Source organism: Nuphar pumila, chromosome 7, assembly GCF_984573655.1.
Source record: "Nuphar pumila chromosome 7, dmNupPumi1.hap1.1, whole genome shotgun sequence".
NCBI lineage: Eukaryota > Viridiplantae > Streptophyta > Magnoliopsida > Nymphaeales > Nymphaeaceae > Nuphar > Nuphar pumila.
The window spans coordinates 27,873,409-27,893,657 of NC_143255.1; the positions used below are offsets into that span (position 1 = coordinate 27,873,409).

At 35.0% G+C, this 20,249-nt stretch overlaps 1 protein-coding gene across 1 annotated transcript in view; it reads right to left on the reverse strand.

The window, feature by feature from the left end:
- Positions 1-19,777, reverse strand: part of LOC149831650 (ATP sulfurylase 1, chloroplastic-like) — a 57,555-nt gene extending 37,778 nt beyond the window's left edge. The window contains exon 1 of the mRNA XM_090014044.1: positions 19,240-19,777. Within this exon, the coding sequence (XP_089870170.1) occupies positions 19,240-19,763 (524 nt within the window). The 5' untranslated portion in view covers positions 19,764-19,777. The remainder of the gene's footprint in view (positions 1-19,239) is intronic.
- Positions 19,778-20,249: the final 472 nt, after the last annotated feature.

Genomic DNA, 20,249 nt, shown 5'->3' on the forward strand with positions numbered 1-20,249 from the left:
AAATGGCAATCCATCTTTATATGCTTAGTTCTTTCATAAAACGTATGATTTTGAGCAATGTATATGGAGCTCTTGTTGTCACAACATAATCTTGTAGGATTCTGAAGATGAATTCCTATATCTGAAATGAGTTGTTTGAGCCACACGATCTCCATGGTAGTAGTCGTCATTGCTTTATATTCAGCTTCTGTGGATGATAGTGACACCTTTTGTTGTTTCTTGTGTTAGAAAGTGACTTGAAATACATTGGGTTCAATAATGAACCCATATCTATGCACGTGAAGTGCAAATATACCCATTAAAGGGAAACAACATAAGCACATAATGTGCTAACACATAAAACCCATAAAAAGGGAAAAATATGACATAAAGTCATAAGTTGCATATCATTGAAGAATAATGGAGAAGGGGTAAAAACCCCATTACAATGGAGCATAAGCTCCCTCAAGAAGTAAGAAATACAAAGGGGAGAGCCCCTATTTATAACAACAAAAAGGAGCCTTGGAGGGGCTCCACTCATAGACGTTGGAGCCCCTCCAACGGTCACAAATGTGACCGTTGGAAGGGGCCCAACGTCTATTTGAGTGGGCCCCCAAAGGTACCTTTTGGTACTTGAGAAAAAAGAAATAAAAAATAAAAGAAAAAGAAAAATTAAATAAATTACAATCACATTCATAAAGTGAATGTGCGTAAAATAGAGGAAAAGACTAAAATACCCCTACGGCTAAACAAAAGAAAAATATATATTTTATATATATAAATAGGAGGATACATATACATATATACCATATATATATATATATATATATATATATGTATCATCTTTTATATATATAAAATATGTCTAATTACAACAATTGATGGGTACATTTTAACACCCCCCCTCAAGCTTTGCAGGGAAACGAAAAGATTGAAAAAAGGGCAAAACTCCACGAGGCTTCGGCGACTCCAAGAGGCTTCGGCAAGGATGCAATGAAACTTGAAATAGCCTTCCTCCAATTGTCTTCAAATGATGAACCCATTTCCCGAACCATCCAGGGTACTTCCCTTTGTCCTATCTCCAAGATCCTGAGAAAAGAAAACAACAAAGAACAAGTAAACAATATCTTTGCACTTTACTCAAAAAGGAACATTCCTAACAAGGTGCAAAATTTATGCATAATATGATAGTTACTTTAGTATGAAACGAAAAATTTAGAAAACCAAAGTTTCTAAATCATACATTATGTTAAAACAAAATGAACAGAAGCAAATTATGCAAAAATTATAAGAATGCATAATGCATTCATAAGGTCCACCATTGGACAAATATAACCCCCATAATGGGGAATAACAAAATGATCCACTAAGGGATACCACAAGAAGCCTACGAAGAGGCATAACATACATATGCTTTATTGAATGAGAGCCCAAAAAAGGCCATAAAGAGCATATGCATATACGAATCATAATATGAATTGATACTCAAAGAACTAAAACATGCTTCAAACATGTAGTGAAGATCCAAAAAAGAGAAACGAAGTCTCCAAGCATACTTTAGGCAAAATAAACCCAAGAGTTCACAAGGTTTTTAAAAACATTTATGAAAGTCACACTTAATAAAAAAAAACATTTTACATATAAGGGTGGCAAAAACCATAAGCACTTAATATATAGATTAAATGCTAAGAAATCAACTTGATATGCATATCAAAAAGATGATTTACTTGAAAAACACAAGTCATGAATGGAATTTTGCAAATTTCAATAATAGTTTATTCATTACAAACAACTTCCTCATTAGTCCTCCAAAACCCATAAATCAAGTGTATAAGCTACTAGATCAAGAATATAAAACCATTAAAGGCAAAAGACACACACAAAGGTGTGTAAACGAACCTCTTGTCTACATATAATAATACTTGAAATAAGTGCATCTACGACAAGAGCAAGAGAATACATGCCAACATGGACTAAAAAGTATCTCTTGTCTACGTAAAAATACACTTAAAACCAAGTATGTTCAGCTACTAGAACAAGAGTAATAAGCCAACCATGGGCTAAAACATAATACATCTCTTGTCTACATAAGATGACACTTGAAATGAGTGAAATAAGCCAACCATGAGCATACATCTAAGCGACTAGAACAAGAACACAAACGCCAACATGGACTAAGATCACACACGATGGTGTGAATCAACGTGTCTTGTCTACATATAAGATCACTCAAGACAAGTGTGTTCAGCTACTAGACCAAGAGAGCAAAAGCCAACAAAGGGCTAAAAACACACGAAGGTGTAATAAAATTCTTGTCTACATATGATGACACTTAGATAATGGGCATAAAAGAAAAGGACTTTTGAGGCAATAAAGCTTGTAATGACAACATATAAATAAAACCTTGAATGAAACAATATTCCTTTTTAAAAAAGAATACTCATAACAATAACATTTTGGAATAAATGCATCTAAAAAGTATCTTCAACAAGATACTACAATCGATAAAATAATATTCTTGAGAACAAATGTGTGAACATACACACACCAAGAACACTTGTGAAAAAACACAAGAACACATGTGCACAACAAGCACAACATACGGAATCACAAATGTGCAAGTGCACTCATAAGATTCTTAAACAAATAAAAGGTTGGGCTATAATCCCAAAACACCTTGATTTTAAATATACCTTAAAACATTTAAGGTTTCAAACACCATATGTCCATCACATTTACATAGAGGCATCCATAATATCAATGGCCACAAGAGAAAAAATGAGTGACACTCATAATTAGAGATCAAATAACAAATCATTTTAGAGTCCCAAGGTGCCCATAACTCACCTCAACAATCATCTATAATATGGAAGGTGGACAATCTAAAATGATACAACACGAGGTGCCCATAACTCACCTCGACAAACATCTCTAATATAACAAAAATAAGGCCAAATAAATGATGCATTAAATAACATGTGATGGACAAATATAAGTGCCACAAAAGGGCAGTAACCACATAAGGAATCATTTTCCAAATAAAAGTTTTTACCAAGAGGACCGATTAACAAATTGAATCAAAGGTCCAATATAATCCATCAAAACAATTTTGCATAAACACGAATTATGCTTAATCTTCAAAAGAAGTCTTGTACCAAAAAAGACTTATTAAGCAACAAACACAACAACATAAAGAATTCATCAAGACAATCAAGCTTTTAATCAAAGAAATCATAAGAACCGTAATGGTTCACAAAGAAGGCTTTAACACAATACTCAAGGAAAGAATATTCAAAAAACACTTGAAAATTTATAGATTTGGAATTAAATCCCATACAACAATTTTAAAATATTCTTTGATTGTGATGAGATATGCGGACACATACAAAGTGCTATAAGCACTTACAATGATTTAACAAGAACTCAATATCTAAATTCATTATATTTTTCATAAAAGAAATGTGCATAAAGGCTCCATAATGCAAAAAATGTCTACGAAGAGACAATACACATGTAAGCACACAAGGCTTTATAAAAGATGTGCACGAAGGCACTCATACAATACTTGAACAAATACACACCAAGGTGTAAACAAACATGCACTAAGGCATGTATATCATAAAAAAGAGGGAATGCATACAAGCGCAAAATATTTGAGAAGCAAATGTGCACAAAATACAAAAATACACAAAAGTGAGCAAGTATGCACTTTATAAAAAGAGCAATGCTTGAAATTCTCAAATTTTAATTATATAATTACATGCTTGATAAGTGCAATTGAGGACAAAGAAAACCATATTATGGCCAATGTAGGCATCTTTAAAGATATTATTAAGAGGTTTCGAAACCTTATGAAAAATACAAACCAACAAGTTTATAAGGATGAAAAATAAAATCATTTATACCAAAAAGGATGTAATAGATGAACTATGCACTCTATGTGGGAAATTCCTTTTAAAACAATCTTTCCTAATGGTTTATCATAGATAATTTTTCAAAAAAGAAACATTGAAAAACTTTTTAGGAGTTCTTATAAGTCATCATTAACAAGAACTACTTTAGGATTCAACAAAGATTTTAGATGTGAGAGATTCTCATATAATGATTATATCAAATTTTTCAAAATGCACTAAAATCCATAATCAAGAGGGGAACTCGAATCAAATTAGGGTTCATATGAGAGTTAAAAAAATTTAAGCAAAGATCATTATTTTAGCAAGAGATCATATATATAATTTTTAAAAGTTAACTTATAGGTCAATCATGAAATATTTATATAAGAACTATAAATCTCACATAATTGAAGGTAATTTTTAAAAACATAAATTACTATTATATGCGATGAGTAGTTCGAAAAACACGAATTTTATATTTGGACAACAAACGATTTCACCAAATTTAAAAGAAGATATTTTCAAAATATATGAGCACACGAAATGTAAAAAGAAATAATTCAACTATCATGACCATTAAATGAACAAACTATATGCAAGAAACATATTTTCAAATGCATAATACTTTTAAGATTAAGGTTATGATAGCAAAGAAGGATGTCAAATTAGCTATTAAGGTTAAAAGAGAGTGTTATAGAAATCTAAGTAAGAGTCGTGATAATGAGAATTTGGAGAAGTATATGATAGCAAAGAAGGAAGCTAAAAAAGTTGTTCGAAACGCGAGGGCTAAGGTATATAAGGAGGTTTATGACAAGTTGGATACTAAAGAAGGCGAGAAGGATATTTATAGGCTTGCAAAGATGAGAGATAGGAAATCGAAGGATTTGGGTATGGTTAGATGTATCAAAGATAAAACGCAAAGGGTTTTAGTCAAAGATGAGGAGATTAAGGAGAGATGGAAAGATTATTTTGATAAGCTATTTAATGATAGTCATGCTCAAGATCTTGGAGACTTCTCCATTCCTTTTCATGAGATAAATCGTGACTTCATGCGCAAAATTCAAAAGAAAGAAATTGCAGAGGCTTTGAAGAAAATGAAATCAAGAAGGGCAGTTGGCCCAGATGGTATACCTATCGAGGCTTGGAAATGCTTGGGAGAGAAAGGTTTAGAATGGTTGACAAATCTTTTTAACTTGATTTGGCGAACAAATAAGATGCCTAATGAGTGGAGGAAGAGTACTTTGGTGCCTTTATATAAGAATAAGGGTGATATACAAGATTGCACAAACTATCGTGGTATAAAACTCATGAGTCATACTATGAAACTTTGAGAGAGGGTGATTGAGTCTAGGTTGAGGAAGGTTGTCATGATATCGGAGAATCAATTTGGTTTTATGCCTGGAAGATCAACTATGGAAGCTATACATCTTCTTAGACAACTTATTGAAAGATATAGAGAGAGGAACAAAGATTTGCATATGGTTTTTATTGATTTAGAGAAGGCATACGATAGAGTACCTAGGGACGTTCTCTGGTGGACAATGATGAAAAAAGGTGTTTCTCTCAAGTACATTAGTATAATTAAAGATATGTATGAAGGAGTAGTAACCAATGTCCGCACTTGTGGAGGGGTGACAACCAATTTTCCGATAACGGTTGGGTTACATCAAGGATCTGCTTTAAGCCCTTTCCTATTTGCGATAGTGATGGATGTGCTTACGAGATCAATTCAAGAAAATGTACCGTGGTGTATGTTGTTTGCTGATGATATTGTTTTGATTGATGAATCTAGAGCTGGGGTTAATGCTAAGTTAGAATTATGGAGACAGACATTGGAAGCTAGAGGTTTTAAGTTGAGTAAGAGTAAGACTGAATATGTGAAATGTCGGTTTAGTAAGCAACGGAGTAGTGATGGGAGTGTAGTGAAGCTTGGTGAGCAAGATATACCGGTGAATGATTATTTCAAATATTTGGGATCCATCATTCAAAAGTATGGAGAAATTGATGGAGATGTAAATCATAGGATAAAGGTTGGGTGGATGAAATGGAAAAGTGCTACTAGAGTGTTGTGCGATCGTAGAATGCCATTGCGGTTGAAGGGAAAGTTTTATAGGACGACTATTAGACCCGCTTTACTATATGGTACGGAATGTTGGGCTGCCAAGAGACATCATATTCAAAAAATGAGTGTAGCTGAGATGCGGATGCTTAGATGGATGTGTGGAAATACAATAAAAGATAAGATTCGGAACGAAGAGATACGTAAGAAGGTAGGTGTTGCACCCATTGAAAATAAGATGCGAGAGAATCGTTTACGGTGGTTTGGACATATTCGGCGAAGGCCTAATGATGCTCCAGTTAGAAGGTTGGAGAAATGGGAAAATATATTAGTTAAAAGAGGTCGGGGTAGGCCTAGGAAGACTTGGATGGAGATGATAGGAAAGGATATGAATGCTTTGAACCTCACCGAGGACATGGCGTTGGATAGAAATGATTGGAGGAAAAGGATTCATGTGGAAGACCCAAAATGAATTTCTTTTTTGGTTCATATCGCTGACCCCAATTGTTTTGGGATGAAGGCGTAGTTGTTGTTGTTGTTGTTGTTGTTGTATAATACTTTTAAGAAAAGGGATACATACCGAATAACTTCAAAAGCATAATACTTTAGGAAGAGCAATGAATACTTCACCATTTCTTGAGCGACACGCTTTCCGTTGCACCAAAGGACAACCCCATCGTGACCTCACTCTGATACCATGTTAGAAAGTGACTTGAAATACATTGGGTTCAATAATGAACCCATATCTATGCACGTGAAGTGCAAATATACCCATTAAAGGGAAACAACATAAGCACATAATGTGCTAACACATAAAACCCATAAAAAGGGAAAAATATGACATAAAGTCATAAGTTGCATATCATTGAAGAATAATGGAGAAGGGGTAAAAACCCCATTACAATGGAGCATAAGCTCCCTCAAGAAGTAAGAAATACAAAGGGGAGAGCCCCTATTTATAACAACAAAAAGGAGCCTTGGAGGGGCTCCACTCATAGACGTTGGAGCCCCTCCAACGGTCACAAATGTGACCGTTGAAAGGGGCCCAACGTCTATTTGAGTGGGGCCCCCAAGGTACCTTTTGGTACTTGAGAAAAAAGAAATAAAAAATAAAAGAAAAATAAAAATAAAATAAATTACAATCACATTCATAAAGTGAATGTGCGTAAAACAGAGGAAAAGACTAAAATACCCCTACGGCTAAACAAAAGGAAAATATATATTTTATATATATAAATAGGAGGATACATATACATATATACCATATATATATATATATATATATATATATATATATATATATATATGTATCATCTTTTATATATATAAAATATGTCTAATTACAACAATTGATGGGTACATTTTAACATCTTGCACCTCCATGAAATCAAAGATTCACCTAGAAATACATAAAAACCAGTTGTTGAGTGCCTATTATTTGGATCCCCTTCCCAATCAGAATCAGAGTATGCAATAAGATATAAGGAAGAAGAAGATAAAAAAACTCCCTTATTTATTGTGCCTCTAATGTATTTAATAATTCTCATGACTGCACTCATATGAGCTGATGTTGGAGCGTGTTGAAATTGACTGGCTATATGTACAACATGAGCTATGTCTGGTCTTGTAATACTTAAATACATAAGAGATCCCACGAGTTGTCTGAAGGGAGTTGGATTGTCCGAAGGAACTCCATCATCGGCTCGTATCTTCATTCCAACAGTCTCTGGGGTGTCAAAAATTTTATCATCTGATAGTCCTGACATGTCAATAATATCTGAAGCAAACTTAGTTTGTGACAATATGTACCCTCTGTTAGAGTAGGATACTTCTATACCAAGAAAATATGTTAGGAATCCAAGATCTGTCATTTCAAAAGAATTTTTTAAAAACTGTTTGAATTTCTTGATTCCTTCTTTGTCAGTACCTGTAATCAACATATCATCAACATATAAAAGTAAGATTATAATACCTGCAGAAGAATTCTTGATAAATAACGTTGTATCAGTACAACATGGTTTAAAACCATATCTTGTAATAACATTGTTAAACGTATCAAACCAAGCTTTAGGTGCTTGTTTAAGGCTATATAGTGCCTTTTTTAATTTAAGTACTTTACCTGAAGGAATTATCAGTCCAGGTGGAACATCCATGTATACTTATTCATTAAGATTCTCATTCAAAAAAACATTTTTAACATTCATTTGAAATATATTCCAATTTTTAATAGTTGAAATAACTACAAGCATTCGAACAGTGGTCATCTTGGCAACAGGAGCAAAAGTTTCTTCGTACTCCACTTTATATTCTTGAGAATATCCTTTGGCAACTAGTCTGGCTTTATGCCTTTCCAATGATCCATCACTTTAGGTTTTTACTTTAAAAACCCATCTTCATCCTATGGTCTTCTTTTCAATGGGTAAATTTAAAATTTCCCAAGTGTTAGCTTCTTTAATAGCATCTAATTCTATATGCATAGCTTTTATCTATTTGGGTAAATTGTTTGCTTCATTGTAACATGAGGGTTCAAAATATGAATGAATAGCTATAAGACATGCTCTATGTTTAGGAGAAAATGAGTCATAAGACACAAATTTGTTTGGAATTCTTGATATTCGTTCAGATCTACGAATGGTAGTTTGTTCTGAAGGAGTTTCTAATCCTTCATGGTTACTTTGATTTACACTTTCATTGGTTGCATTTTGATTTCTTCTAGTGTATACTATTGGTTCAACTGTTGTTTTATCTTTATTAGGAGATTCTACATAACTATTTTCATCATTAGACAACAGTTTAAACAAGAAAGAATAATCAGAATTTATGTCTTGTGACATGTTTCCTTCAAATCCACTTTCATTTTCAACAAAATTAACATTTCTTGAGACAAGAAGCTTATCATTTTTTATATCGTAGCATTTAAATCCTTTTTGTGTTTCAGAGTAACCAATGAACGCATAGGGGATAGCTTTAGAAGGTTAAAAAATAACATTTACAACCAAAGATCCTCGGTCTTTGATAGTCAGGTTGATATTTGAATAATTTTTCAAAGGGAATTTCATTAGACAATGTTTTTTAGGGCATCTTATTTATAAGATATGCTGAAGTTAATGCAGCTTCAGCCCAAAGATTTTTTGGAACATTTTTAGAAGTAAGAAGAGTCCTTGTAGTTTCCATAATGTGTCTGTGTTTTCTTTCTGAAATTTCATTTTGTTGTGGAGTTCTAGGACACGATCTTTGATGTAAGATTCTCTCATTTTCTAAAAATTGTTTAAATTCATTTGACAAATATTCTCCTCCAGAGTCTGTTATGAGGATTTTGAGTTTGCTTTCAAATTGATTTTTAATTATGTTTTGAAAATTGTGAATACATCAAATTTAAACTTCAGAAAGTAAATCCAACAATATCTAGTGAAATCATCGATAAACACAACGTAGTAGGAGAATCCTCCTTTAGAGGCAACAGGAGCAGGACCCCACACATCCGAGTGAACTAATTCAAAAAGTATTGAAGAATAAAAAGTTCTTTGACCATAAGGCAAGGCTGTTATTTTACCAAGCAAACATTCTTTACATTCAAAATTATTTTTACAAAGATTCTTGGTAACAGGTACAAAAATTAATTTTCCTATATTTGGATGCCCAAGTCTATGATGCCAAGTTCATATATCTTTTGTTTGGGCAGTGTTACAAAAAGATTCCTTTGGAATACAAAGGAAATCCATATAATAGAGATCTCCGTGTCTAGAACATTCCCCAATCAATTTTCCGGACTTGCACCCAACATTTACTTGATGAAAAAATGACATCATATCCATGATCCGAGATTTGAGAAACTGAAAGTAGGTTAAGATGAAGTTTTGGTATAAGTCTTATTTTTGTAATATAAAATTTGTTATATTTTGTCAAATCATTTTTAAAAATGCCAACACCCTCTATTTCCAAGGCAGTGCCATCAGCAGTGGAAACAAATGATGCATTTGAATTAGGTTGACATTCGGATAATATAGACTTATGTGGGGTCATATGAAAAGAAGCTCCTGAATCAAGAATCCAAGAGCACATACCAGGAGTAAAAGAGGATGCAATGGCCGCTCCTGAGGTAAATCTTTTGAGTAATGGTTGCAATGCATCTGTTAGTTGAGATAATGATTTGGTGAGATCTTTGAGATTCAAAGTATCCTCATCTTGTTTTGATGGTGCAGCGGCAACACGTTTTTCTTGAGGCCTATATTTGTATCTAGGACATTGAGGCCTAATATGATCAAGTTCATTACAGTTATGGCAAATGATTTTTTACTCTCCTCTTACTAAAATGAGGAGGTTTGTATGGCTTGATGTAATGTCCCGGTTTAGATGTGGCAAGTGCGCAATCCTCTTCTGGGTCATTGCTAGAAGTAGCAAGCACACTAACATTTTTACTCATATTTAGCCTAGTTTCTTCTCCACTAAGCTTAGTGAGAATCTCATGAATAGGAAGAGGTGACGAAGATGATAGTAAGGCAGCCCTTGTTTGTTCAAACTCGAGTCTCAAACCATAGAGAAAAGCAAAGAGTTTATCTTCTTCAACTTGAACTCTTCGCATTTTTATACACTTACCTTCTTATTTGGGTTCAAATTGGGCAAGTTGGGTACATATGGAAAATAACTCCATAAAGTAATCTCTTACATTTTTATCGCTTTGTTTGATATTTCTAACATTTTCTTGGAGATAATATTTGTGAGCCATATCTTTTTCAGTATTCTCATGCTTCATTAGCCTTTTTGTAGCACAATAGGTTTGAGGCAATTTTTGTTTCCACTCCACTTAGCATTCATGAAAGAATTTTTGTGTTTTTCATTTCCCATTCATCCAATTTCTTATAGTATTCTTCCATTGCTTTGTCTCTTTCGTCAAGACTAGTCTAAACCCCATTTTCACCTAATGTAATTTTGGGAGTAGGTTCAAGAATAGTACCTCTTACGAATCCCCACAAACCTTGACCCTTAATGAATGTCTCCAAATGTTGTAGTTGCTTCCTTCAAGTTTGAATGGCGGAATAAAGTTGGAGTTGCTTGTATTGTGTGGGAAAAATTCACCCATGGTGAATTAGAAGAGAAGAAAAAATCACCACCACTACGGAGAATAAACACACTTTTCAAGGCAGCCCACCAATGCACGTTTGATCATGCACCAAGCTCTGATACCATGTGAATTTGCCTTACACACAATCAAGTTTTGAATAACTTGATACTTTAAACACTCAAAATATATGACAACACAAAATAGCATTCAAATGCTTTACACCACACAAAGAAGAAAATTGCTTCAAATGCACTATATTGATAAGCATAAGGGGACAAAAAACCCCTTCAACTATTACATTTTCAATGGGTTTAAAACACCCATATTTATACAGTAAAGCAGCTAATAAAGAGACGTTGGGTTGTTCCCAACGTCTCTTTGTGTACATAGACAGACTGTGTACAACAATTAGCTACTGAATGTGTACAGAAAAAGTATAAAAAGAAGAAAAAAATGAAAATTACAAAAAAAGAAAATTACAGAAGATAAAAACAAAAATATAGGAATATGTGTATATACTTTAAATATGTATTTATATACATATATATATACAAATTCAAGTATATATATATATATGTATTATTTTCTAACACATAAGCGTAGCAAAAATTTATATATATATATATATGAGTGCTTCTATGGTGGTATTGTACCACCATAACTTATGGTAGTATATATGAGATGCTAGATCCAATTAGGACCCTCCAAAAATCATACTTTCAAATATTTTTTACCTAATCTAAACCATTGTGTTTATCGTTGCTTATTTACTAAGAAACGAGCTTTCTTTCAAATTTTTTGATGTAAAATGTAATTATTTTTTCATCAAATTTTAGTATAATATCAACCATTAATTTTTTTACCTCTTTAAAATACACATCTAAGCATAAAAAATCTTAATCAAATACATGTTCCCTATTGAGTAAACAAAAAAGGGATAGGATTTGATTTGGACCTAGATGAGTCTTAACACAAATTTGACTTTAAGATGCGGGTACCGAGTCTGGACCCGGGTTTGATCGGCTCCACCATAAGGAAAGCCATACCCTGGTTCTATAAGGATTACATGAACCAGACCCGGTCCATGCCCTATAAAATAATATTTTTTTTATCTCTTTTACATTGAAAAATCATGAATCTTAATTGGAACTCGGATCATGCTTGGGTTAGGTACGAATTTTCACAAACCATACCTGGAACTCGGATCATGCATTATGTCCGACCCGGATTCTAATTGAACCTTCTTATTTGTCATAAAATCATGACCCTATAGGGTTTTGTACGGGTCGGGTCTAGGTCAAATCTGATCCATTGACACACACACACACACACACACACACACATATATATATATATAGAGAGAGAGAGAGGTGGGCAATAAGCCAGGCAGCCTATGTATGTATATATATAGAGTAATGGGTAGGTGTGAAACCATACGTGCTAAATGAGTTTTTCAGGGTTTTTTTGTTTTATTTTTAAATTATGATCGTACAGATGTGATCTATGTACTTGATTTTATAGGGATCAGCTCTTGAAGTGTTCGATTCTGACACATGGGTGGGTTTTTATAAGGTTCAAAAAATCAATGGTCCAAAATCTTTGTAAATTTTTGAGGCTCCAAATATCATTTCTTCATCGAAACACATGATTCAAGTGTGGATTCCTCGTAAATCGACCGTGCCCAACACATTTATGAGGTCGGAACTGCTAAAAAACACCAAAAGGTCAGAAAATCCATTTAGCACATATCAATTTCAAATCTCTCTCTCTCTCTCTCTCTCTCTCTCTCTCTCTCTCTATATATATATATATATATATATATATATATATATGCCCAGCACGGCCCAATTAGGCCCATGGGCAGGCCGTGGGCCAGGGTTTTCCCAATGGGCTGGCCCGAACCGGGCGGTTGCCACCCCATATATAAGGAAAGTGAAAGCTACCCTACCGCTAGCCTACTGCGAGCAAACAACCAAACAGGTTGTTTTTGTACAATGATACCATACGGTGGTACACACAGAGCCGTACCTGTGTTTTATGGGGCCTGAGGCGGGGGAAAAAAATGGGCCCCCTATTAATAGTAGGAGTTCGGGGGCAGCGCCTCCCAATTTTTTGTAAAGAATCAAAATAACAATAAAATTTGCATTCACATTAAACAAATATAATATTCCAAATATTTATATTATATTAAATAAAATTATATAAAATATTTATATAAACTACCTAAACAATACTCGTCTAGCAGTTTTAGATGCAAAAATATTTATCAAATCAGTATAATCAAGTTGTTCGATTATTTCTTTCTCAATTGACAACATAGCCAATCCATTCAATCTGTCCTGAGACATAGTTGATCTAAGATAATTCTTGATTAACTTCAATTTTGAGAAACTTCTTTCTGCTGCTGCAACGGTAACTGGTATTGTTAGCAAAATCTTATAAGCAATATAAGCATTTGGGAATAAACCATCCAGTTTCGCCAAATGACGTAGTACATCAATTGCCGTTCTTTCAGTGGTTAAATAACACTTTAGGGTCATCAATTCTATAGATAAATCATAACTATCAATATCTGAACGTCCATCATGACTTAAAAATTTCTCAAGCTTCTCACAATGCTTCTCTAAGCTATTTAAGGGATCGGCTTCAGTCTTCAACTTCTCTAAGTTTAACAAAAATCCAAAAGTCTCTTCATATTGTTTAAATTGTTCAAATCGGAGTTGAAGGGAAGATCGAGCTTGATTAATTATAAACAGAAAATATTCTACTCTAAAAGATTCTTCACTTGATAGTGTTACATCGTCACTGCCACTTTCATCAAACTGTTTCTTTCTTCGGGTTATGCGTTTTTTTTGAAATTTAGGTTCAAACCCCATGTCATTTGCTAGTTTCTTAGCTTCATCCATGGCACTGGAAAATCCACATTCTCTATACTCATCAAGAAATACAATAAGTCCTTGTAAGAGGTTGACTGCAATGCTAATATCCATACTTTCAGATTGAAGAAACTTACTGACATTATTAATTGCATATAACAATTTGTACCAAATAACCATTCCAAGTAAGAACTCAAAATTCTCCAAATCAAAAATCGCTAAGGTCTCAGCCTCACTCTTTGTTTTGGAATCTTCACTTTTTTCAGCCAATTCAAGCAAAACATCTCTTATTTGTGTAGTTTGATCTTTTATAGCTTTTACACTCTCAACATGACTTTCCCACCGTGTTTGTGATAATGGCTTCAGAGTCAGACCGGGTACCATATCTTTAAAAAATTTCCATCTCTTTGGAGAAGGAGAAAACAATGTGTAGATGCGTTGCACTACTCCAAAGAATGATTTAGCTTTAGGACAACATTCTACCATATCCACAATCGTCAAATTAAGACTATGACAACCACATGGAGTGTAGAAAGCTCTAGGATTCATTTCAAGTATTCTTTTTTGTACACCTTTGTGTCTTCCACTCATGTTAGCACCGTTGTCATACCCTTGCCCTCTTATATCATCAATATCAAGCCCAAGTATAGTTAGCACATTTTTCAATTCAGTTGACAATCCAAGTCCTGATGTATCATCCACCTTCAAAAATTCAATCCAATATTCTTCTATTTTCGGTGTGTCTATCGAATCATCAACACATCGTAGTACTAGAGACATTTGTTCTTCATGACTCGCGTCAGGAGTACAATCAAGAATTACTGAAAAATATTTTGCATATTTAACTTTCGCAATGATTGCACTTCTCACTTCGTTGGCTAATGTCAAAATTAACTCATTTTGAATTTTGGGTCCAAGGTATGTATACTGAATTTCTTGTGCTTGAGCACGTCGAACGTGCTCCTCCATTACTGGATTAAATTCAGCAACCATTTCTATCATTTGCAAAAATAGGCCATTGTTCTCACCATAGAGTTTCTCATTATCTCCTCGAAATGCTAAAGTGTTTTTGGCAAGTCTTTTCACAATGGAAATTATTCTTGTCAAAACTTGCCTCCAATGCTGCCTCTCTTTGTTGATTTGAACTTGCACACTCTGATCAATTGTTTGGTTTGTTTTGAGTCTCTTTTCTAAATCAATCCAAGAAAACATGCATTCCATATGATCTCTACTAGCTTCATGATTTCTAAGACTTCTATGCATATTATGCCAATCGTTGTATCCATGATTGCCCAATTGCCCCATTCTGCTCATCATTTGTGGTGTTTTGAACAACTTGCAGCAGAAGCAAAATATTTTATCTAAAGAGATAGAATATATTAGCCATCTTCTATCAGATGTCTGTCCATTTGTCAGTACACGTGTATAATGTGATGAATCAAAATGCTTATTGTTTCTATCTTTAGGAAACAAGATGTCATCCACTCTCTTTGGACCCATTTCTACTAAAAAATCTCGGAGTTTCATATCGATGTTATTCCAATTTGCACAATCCACTAAATTCGTAGTTGAATCTTCAGTTTCTTTAATCTCTTCAGTTCGAGTTCCATCTTCAGTTTCTTGAAACAAGATGTCATTCACTTCCTCATTTTCATTCAAGTCCATAATTTCATTCACTTCCTCTTTTTCATTCAAATGCATAGTTTCATAGACTTCCACATTTTCATTCAGATCCATGAATTCATGGGCTTCCTCATTTTCATTCAGATCCACGGTTTCATGGGCTTCCTCATTTGGTTCCACAGTTCTATTAAAATATTTGTTGATAGCTCCAGTTTGACTTTGAATTAATATTGATTCCCTTTCTCTCCTTTTCTCTTTTGAGCACCAGATTTATGCTTAGGAGGCATTATTTGTTGCTTATAATTAACAAATCACAAATACCTATAATTAACAAATCACAAATTAGAAATCAGAATTTAACAAAATACCTATAATTAACTAAAGTACCTGAGACACCCTTAAAATTTGATGATTTTGACTGTCGCTGAACATATACACAACCGAGGCATTTACTGCATATCATAAACAAGTGAATTTTTTTATTACCATTAAGATGCTGAAGCATTTCACAGATATGTAGCAATAATACAAGTGCAAGCTGCTGATAAAGACTCTTCAAAGCATTTTCAAGAAAGATTCTTTTAAATACTTATGAAATGGTGCAGAAGAACAACATGTTTGACCTGAAAACATAGAAAAGTATGTAAAAGGTACATAAAATCGTCCAAGCAGGAAACACTATGTGGAAAAAAAATAACAGGTTTTTGGCTTGAGTTGCACATATTTTATGACACTATATATAATATATTGCACATATTTCTTCACACTTTTGAGCTTTTCGATTTGAAAACTTCTGGATATTTTGCTATCTTGTGTGAGCTATTTGTATATAGTGATGGTTTGCACTGTTAATATTTGTCCTGAATTGTGCTGCAAAAGTAGTTTCTTTTTTCTTTTCTTTTTTTGTTCTGTTTACCAAGACTGGTTCTGGAAACAATAGGATGTATATTTTGATGATGAATCTACTAAAGCTGTTATGTCATCCTCGAGCAAGCTTGGGGAGTCGGGGACAATCAGGAAAGGTAATCTCTTAGGGTATAGTGCAAATGAAAATGAATTTGTTCTCTTGGTTTTCACTGATAATATCAATATATTCTCCTTGATGCAGTGGTTGTCAACAGGATGTGTATTTTGATGATAAATTTGTTCAAGTTATATCATCTTTGGGCAGGTTTGTGAAGAGTCAGGATAGGTAATCTCTTAGGTTATGTTGAAAATGAGAGATCAATCTGCTCGCTTGATTTTAGTTGTTACTAATTGATCTGGTCGTCTTGTTGCAGTGATTGCCTTTTTACAAATTCCAATTGGTTTGCTTTCCAAGAAGATAGACTTATAAGTGAGTCTGTTGGCACTTCACCATCAAGGATGGTTGACAACTTTGACATTAATCTTAATGGTGGTGAGGGTTTGGCAAGTGGTGGTGGTAGCAGTAGCAGATTGAATACAATAACAGAATTCAACAAAAATCATATTTGACTTAAAAACAGGTCTAACGTCACTTCAAATGTAATACGAAATCTGTGAAGAAAACGTTCACCTGCCCTAAACAAAATCTAAATAAACATTCAAACACAAATCAATTTCAGATCTGCTCAAGAAAACAAAACCACCAAAAGTATTAAAAAAATAAATTGGTAGATTTTTTACCTGTTGACATGATCTTCATTGTGTACTTCTGCAATAATACTAGAATGCAAAGGACAATCTAGAGTATGCAAAAGATTTTCTTTACACAAAATTTCATTGACAAGAGAATACTTATCAAATTCACCAAACATAACCTTAAACAAATATGAATTATCAACGGGTAATTCTAGAAAAAAAATAAAACACAATCTAAAAGTTAATAATTCAGAAGATTTGCTAATGTTTACGATCAAGTCTAATTAGCAAAGGATGCTATGCTACTGAAATAAGAAATAAAGTAACAACTAAAAGAAATTAAATCATAGAAACTACAAACAGATATGAAAAATAATTTGAATTGTGTGAAGTCACTATCCTCAGATATGGAAAAGGTGATTATTTCTGATCATGTTAGCTTCTTCCAGAATGAATTGGTGGAGAAGAATCTATTTGGTGAAGAGTCACTGCCGCCTGCCGGATTGGGTTGGCTGGCGGGAAACACCAGATTTTCAGGGCAATATGTCTGATAGGAATTAAGACTATACTATTCCTCCATTAGATACACTAGATGTCGAACAACCCGAGTCAAACTCCAATCCAGTAAGGGAAGCCTTGTGCAACAGCAGCAGTGCCGAGCATGTATCATTTTCAAGTGAGGAGAGATTGATTGGTAATTTGGTAGCAACTCAAGCCAAAAACCAGTGTCGTCTCTGTTTGAGGAATAGGATGATGTTGAGTTTGTTGGTGTGGAAGTTGGGGAAACACTATGTGGGAAAAAAATAGCAGGTTGATGTTAAAGAAAAAAGCAGATACAGATCATACAGTGGTGATATGAATTGAACTAACCTTATAAGTTATAAGACCAACCAGAGGAAGTCTGGCCAATGACGAGAGGCACAACCGCACAGATTGAAGAAGACGAAGGAATGTCGAGAGGGCACAGATCCACTGTATGAGACTCTCCACCAGCACCAGGCACCACACCAGATGGAATGACGAGAGGGCACAGCCGCACAGATTGAAGAAGACGAGGGGGCACTGGGCACAGATTGAAGAAGACGAGGGGGAAGAAGACGAGGGGGCACAGATTGAAGAAGACGAGGGGGCGCATGTTTTTTCAATGTTTAATCGGATCCGGGTCGGGTAAAAGATCCGGGTTTGATTTTTTACCCGAACCTTTTCTAAACAAATGGGGAGCTCAGGCCTTAAAAATGGGCCCCTAAAAATTTTTTGGGCCCAGGGGCCCTGAGGCCCAAGCCTCATTGGCCTCTTTACAGGTCCGGCTCTGGACCGTACACACTCTTGTTTGTATAGATCTAGCCACCAAATGATAAATCTAACCATACTAGTTTTTAGTTAGCAGGGTTCATTTACTACATTATAAGGTTTTATCATGTCTAATACACCATGAGATTCTAGTTTTAAGACAGTGAAAATCAAAGACTCACAATTCGTGAAAATAAGGGTGGTTTAATATATATATATATATATATATATATATATATATATATATATATATATATATATATATATATATAGAGAGAGAGAGAGAGAGAGAGAGAGAGAGAGAGAGATGCGTAGCTGGGCAATCACTAGGAGCGTCCATCGCCCGCAAAAATACCTTTACTGGCTCACTAAAAGGTGCAAAAATTGACGTCATCCTGCTGGTAGTTGCGCACCTAAGGGTTGCGCTTATCATCTGTTAACATTGCGTCCATATCACACACCATCATATAACAAACAGACAATCCAGGAAAGAACAAAAGCAGCTATTTACAGTGCTTGGTGCAGCACTACACATTAGTACTGTAGCCACTCAAATGCCTCTTCAACACAGTAGAAAATAGAGACGCGTCCTATTTCATCAATCATAGAGCTCACTTATATTCTTCATCATCATCTAATAATAACATGTCTCTAGAAACAAACAAACCCCACCCAGCATGGCCGCTCCAAAAGGATCAAAATAAGTGGAAAATTCAGAAAATTAAAGAAGAAACAAGCCCAAATGGTTCCATTCCACCAATCATAAAAGAAGGTCTTGAATAGATCAATAAAAGCAAAAAAGGCAAATAAGAAAATCAGAAACAACAAAACACCCAAATCACAGAAAGCACTTACTCGTTGAGGATGGCGACCGGATCCCGGTCTGCGCCGTCGAAGAGGGCGATGCTCCTCACGTTCCCGATCGCCTGCTTCTGAGCGTCGTCGACGGCGAGCACGATCGGCACCGACATGTTCACGAGAGACCCGTCGGCGAGCCGCATCGAGTTGAAATGAAGAGTTTGGAGGAACTCGGACTGCCTCATGAACCCGGCGAGCGGGCTAGCCCACCCCTCGCTGAGGACGTGCGCCCACTCGTGGTCGATGCGGGAGAGCTTGATTCTCGGCATCGAGAGGGCCTCCCGGCGCCTCTCGTCCCTCCTGGCCTCGGGGACGATGAGGTCGACGAGGCGCCCGCCGTCCGGCTCTATCAACCGGCACCGAGCCGGGCGGAAACCGCACCGTTTTCGCTGGGAATCAATGGAGAAACCGATTCCCAGGTCGAAATTGAGCGATTTTGGGAATTGGATGGTCTTTTTATGGCGGTGGGGAGTAATATTTTGGTAGGAAATAGCGGGGGTTCCGGCGAGGAAGATCGCCATTGCAGATCGTTTGGGTGGGGGGAAGGGAGGTGGTCATGAAGCACTACAAACAGCGGGGTATTTATACGTGATGGGGCGGCAGGCGCTACACCTTACAATTCACAAATATTACGATCTTACCCCCCATAAATTTTTAATGATGTATGTGTCAATTGGAACGTTTATTTTTTTATGGGAATTTGTGAAAAGGGGCTTTGGTGGTGTATGCTTCACCAGGATTTTACCAAGACTAACAATAATCACTTCATAAGTTGACCTTGATGGAGAAATATAAACCAATTAAATATGTATATAACTGAAATATGTCACAAGTTAAATATATAAATTGGTACGAATCAAGATTTTCATAATTTTTTTAAATTTCATAGTATGAATACTATCTAGATATTTGGTTTTATAGACAGACTCTTAGATCATCCCATTACTATGTACAAAGAATTTTTAAGTCTTGAAAATCAATGGTTCAAATTTTTTGTAAATATGCAA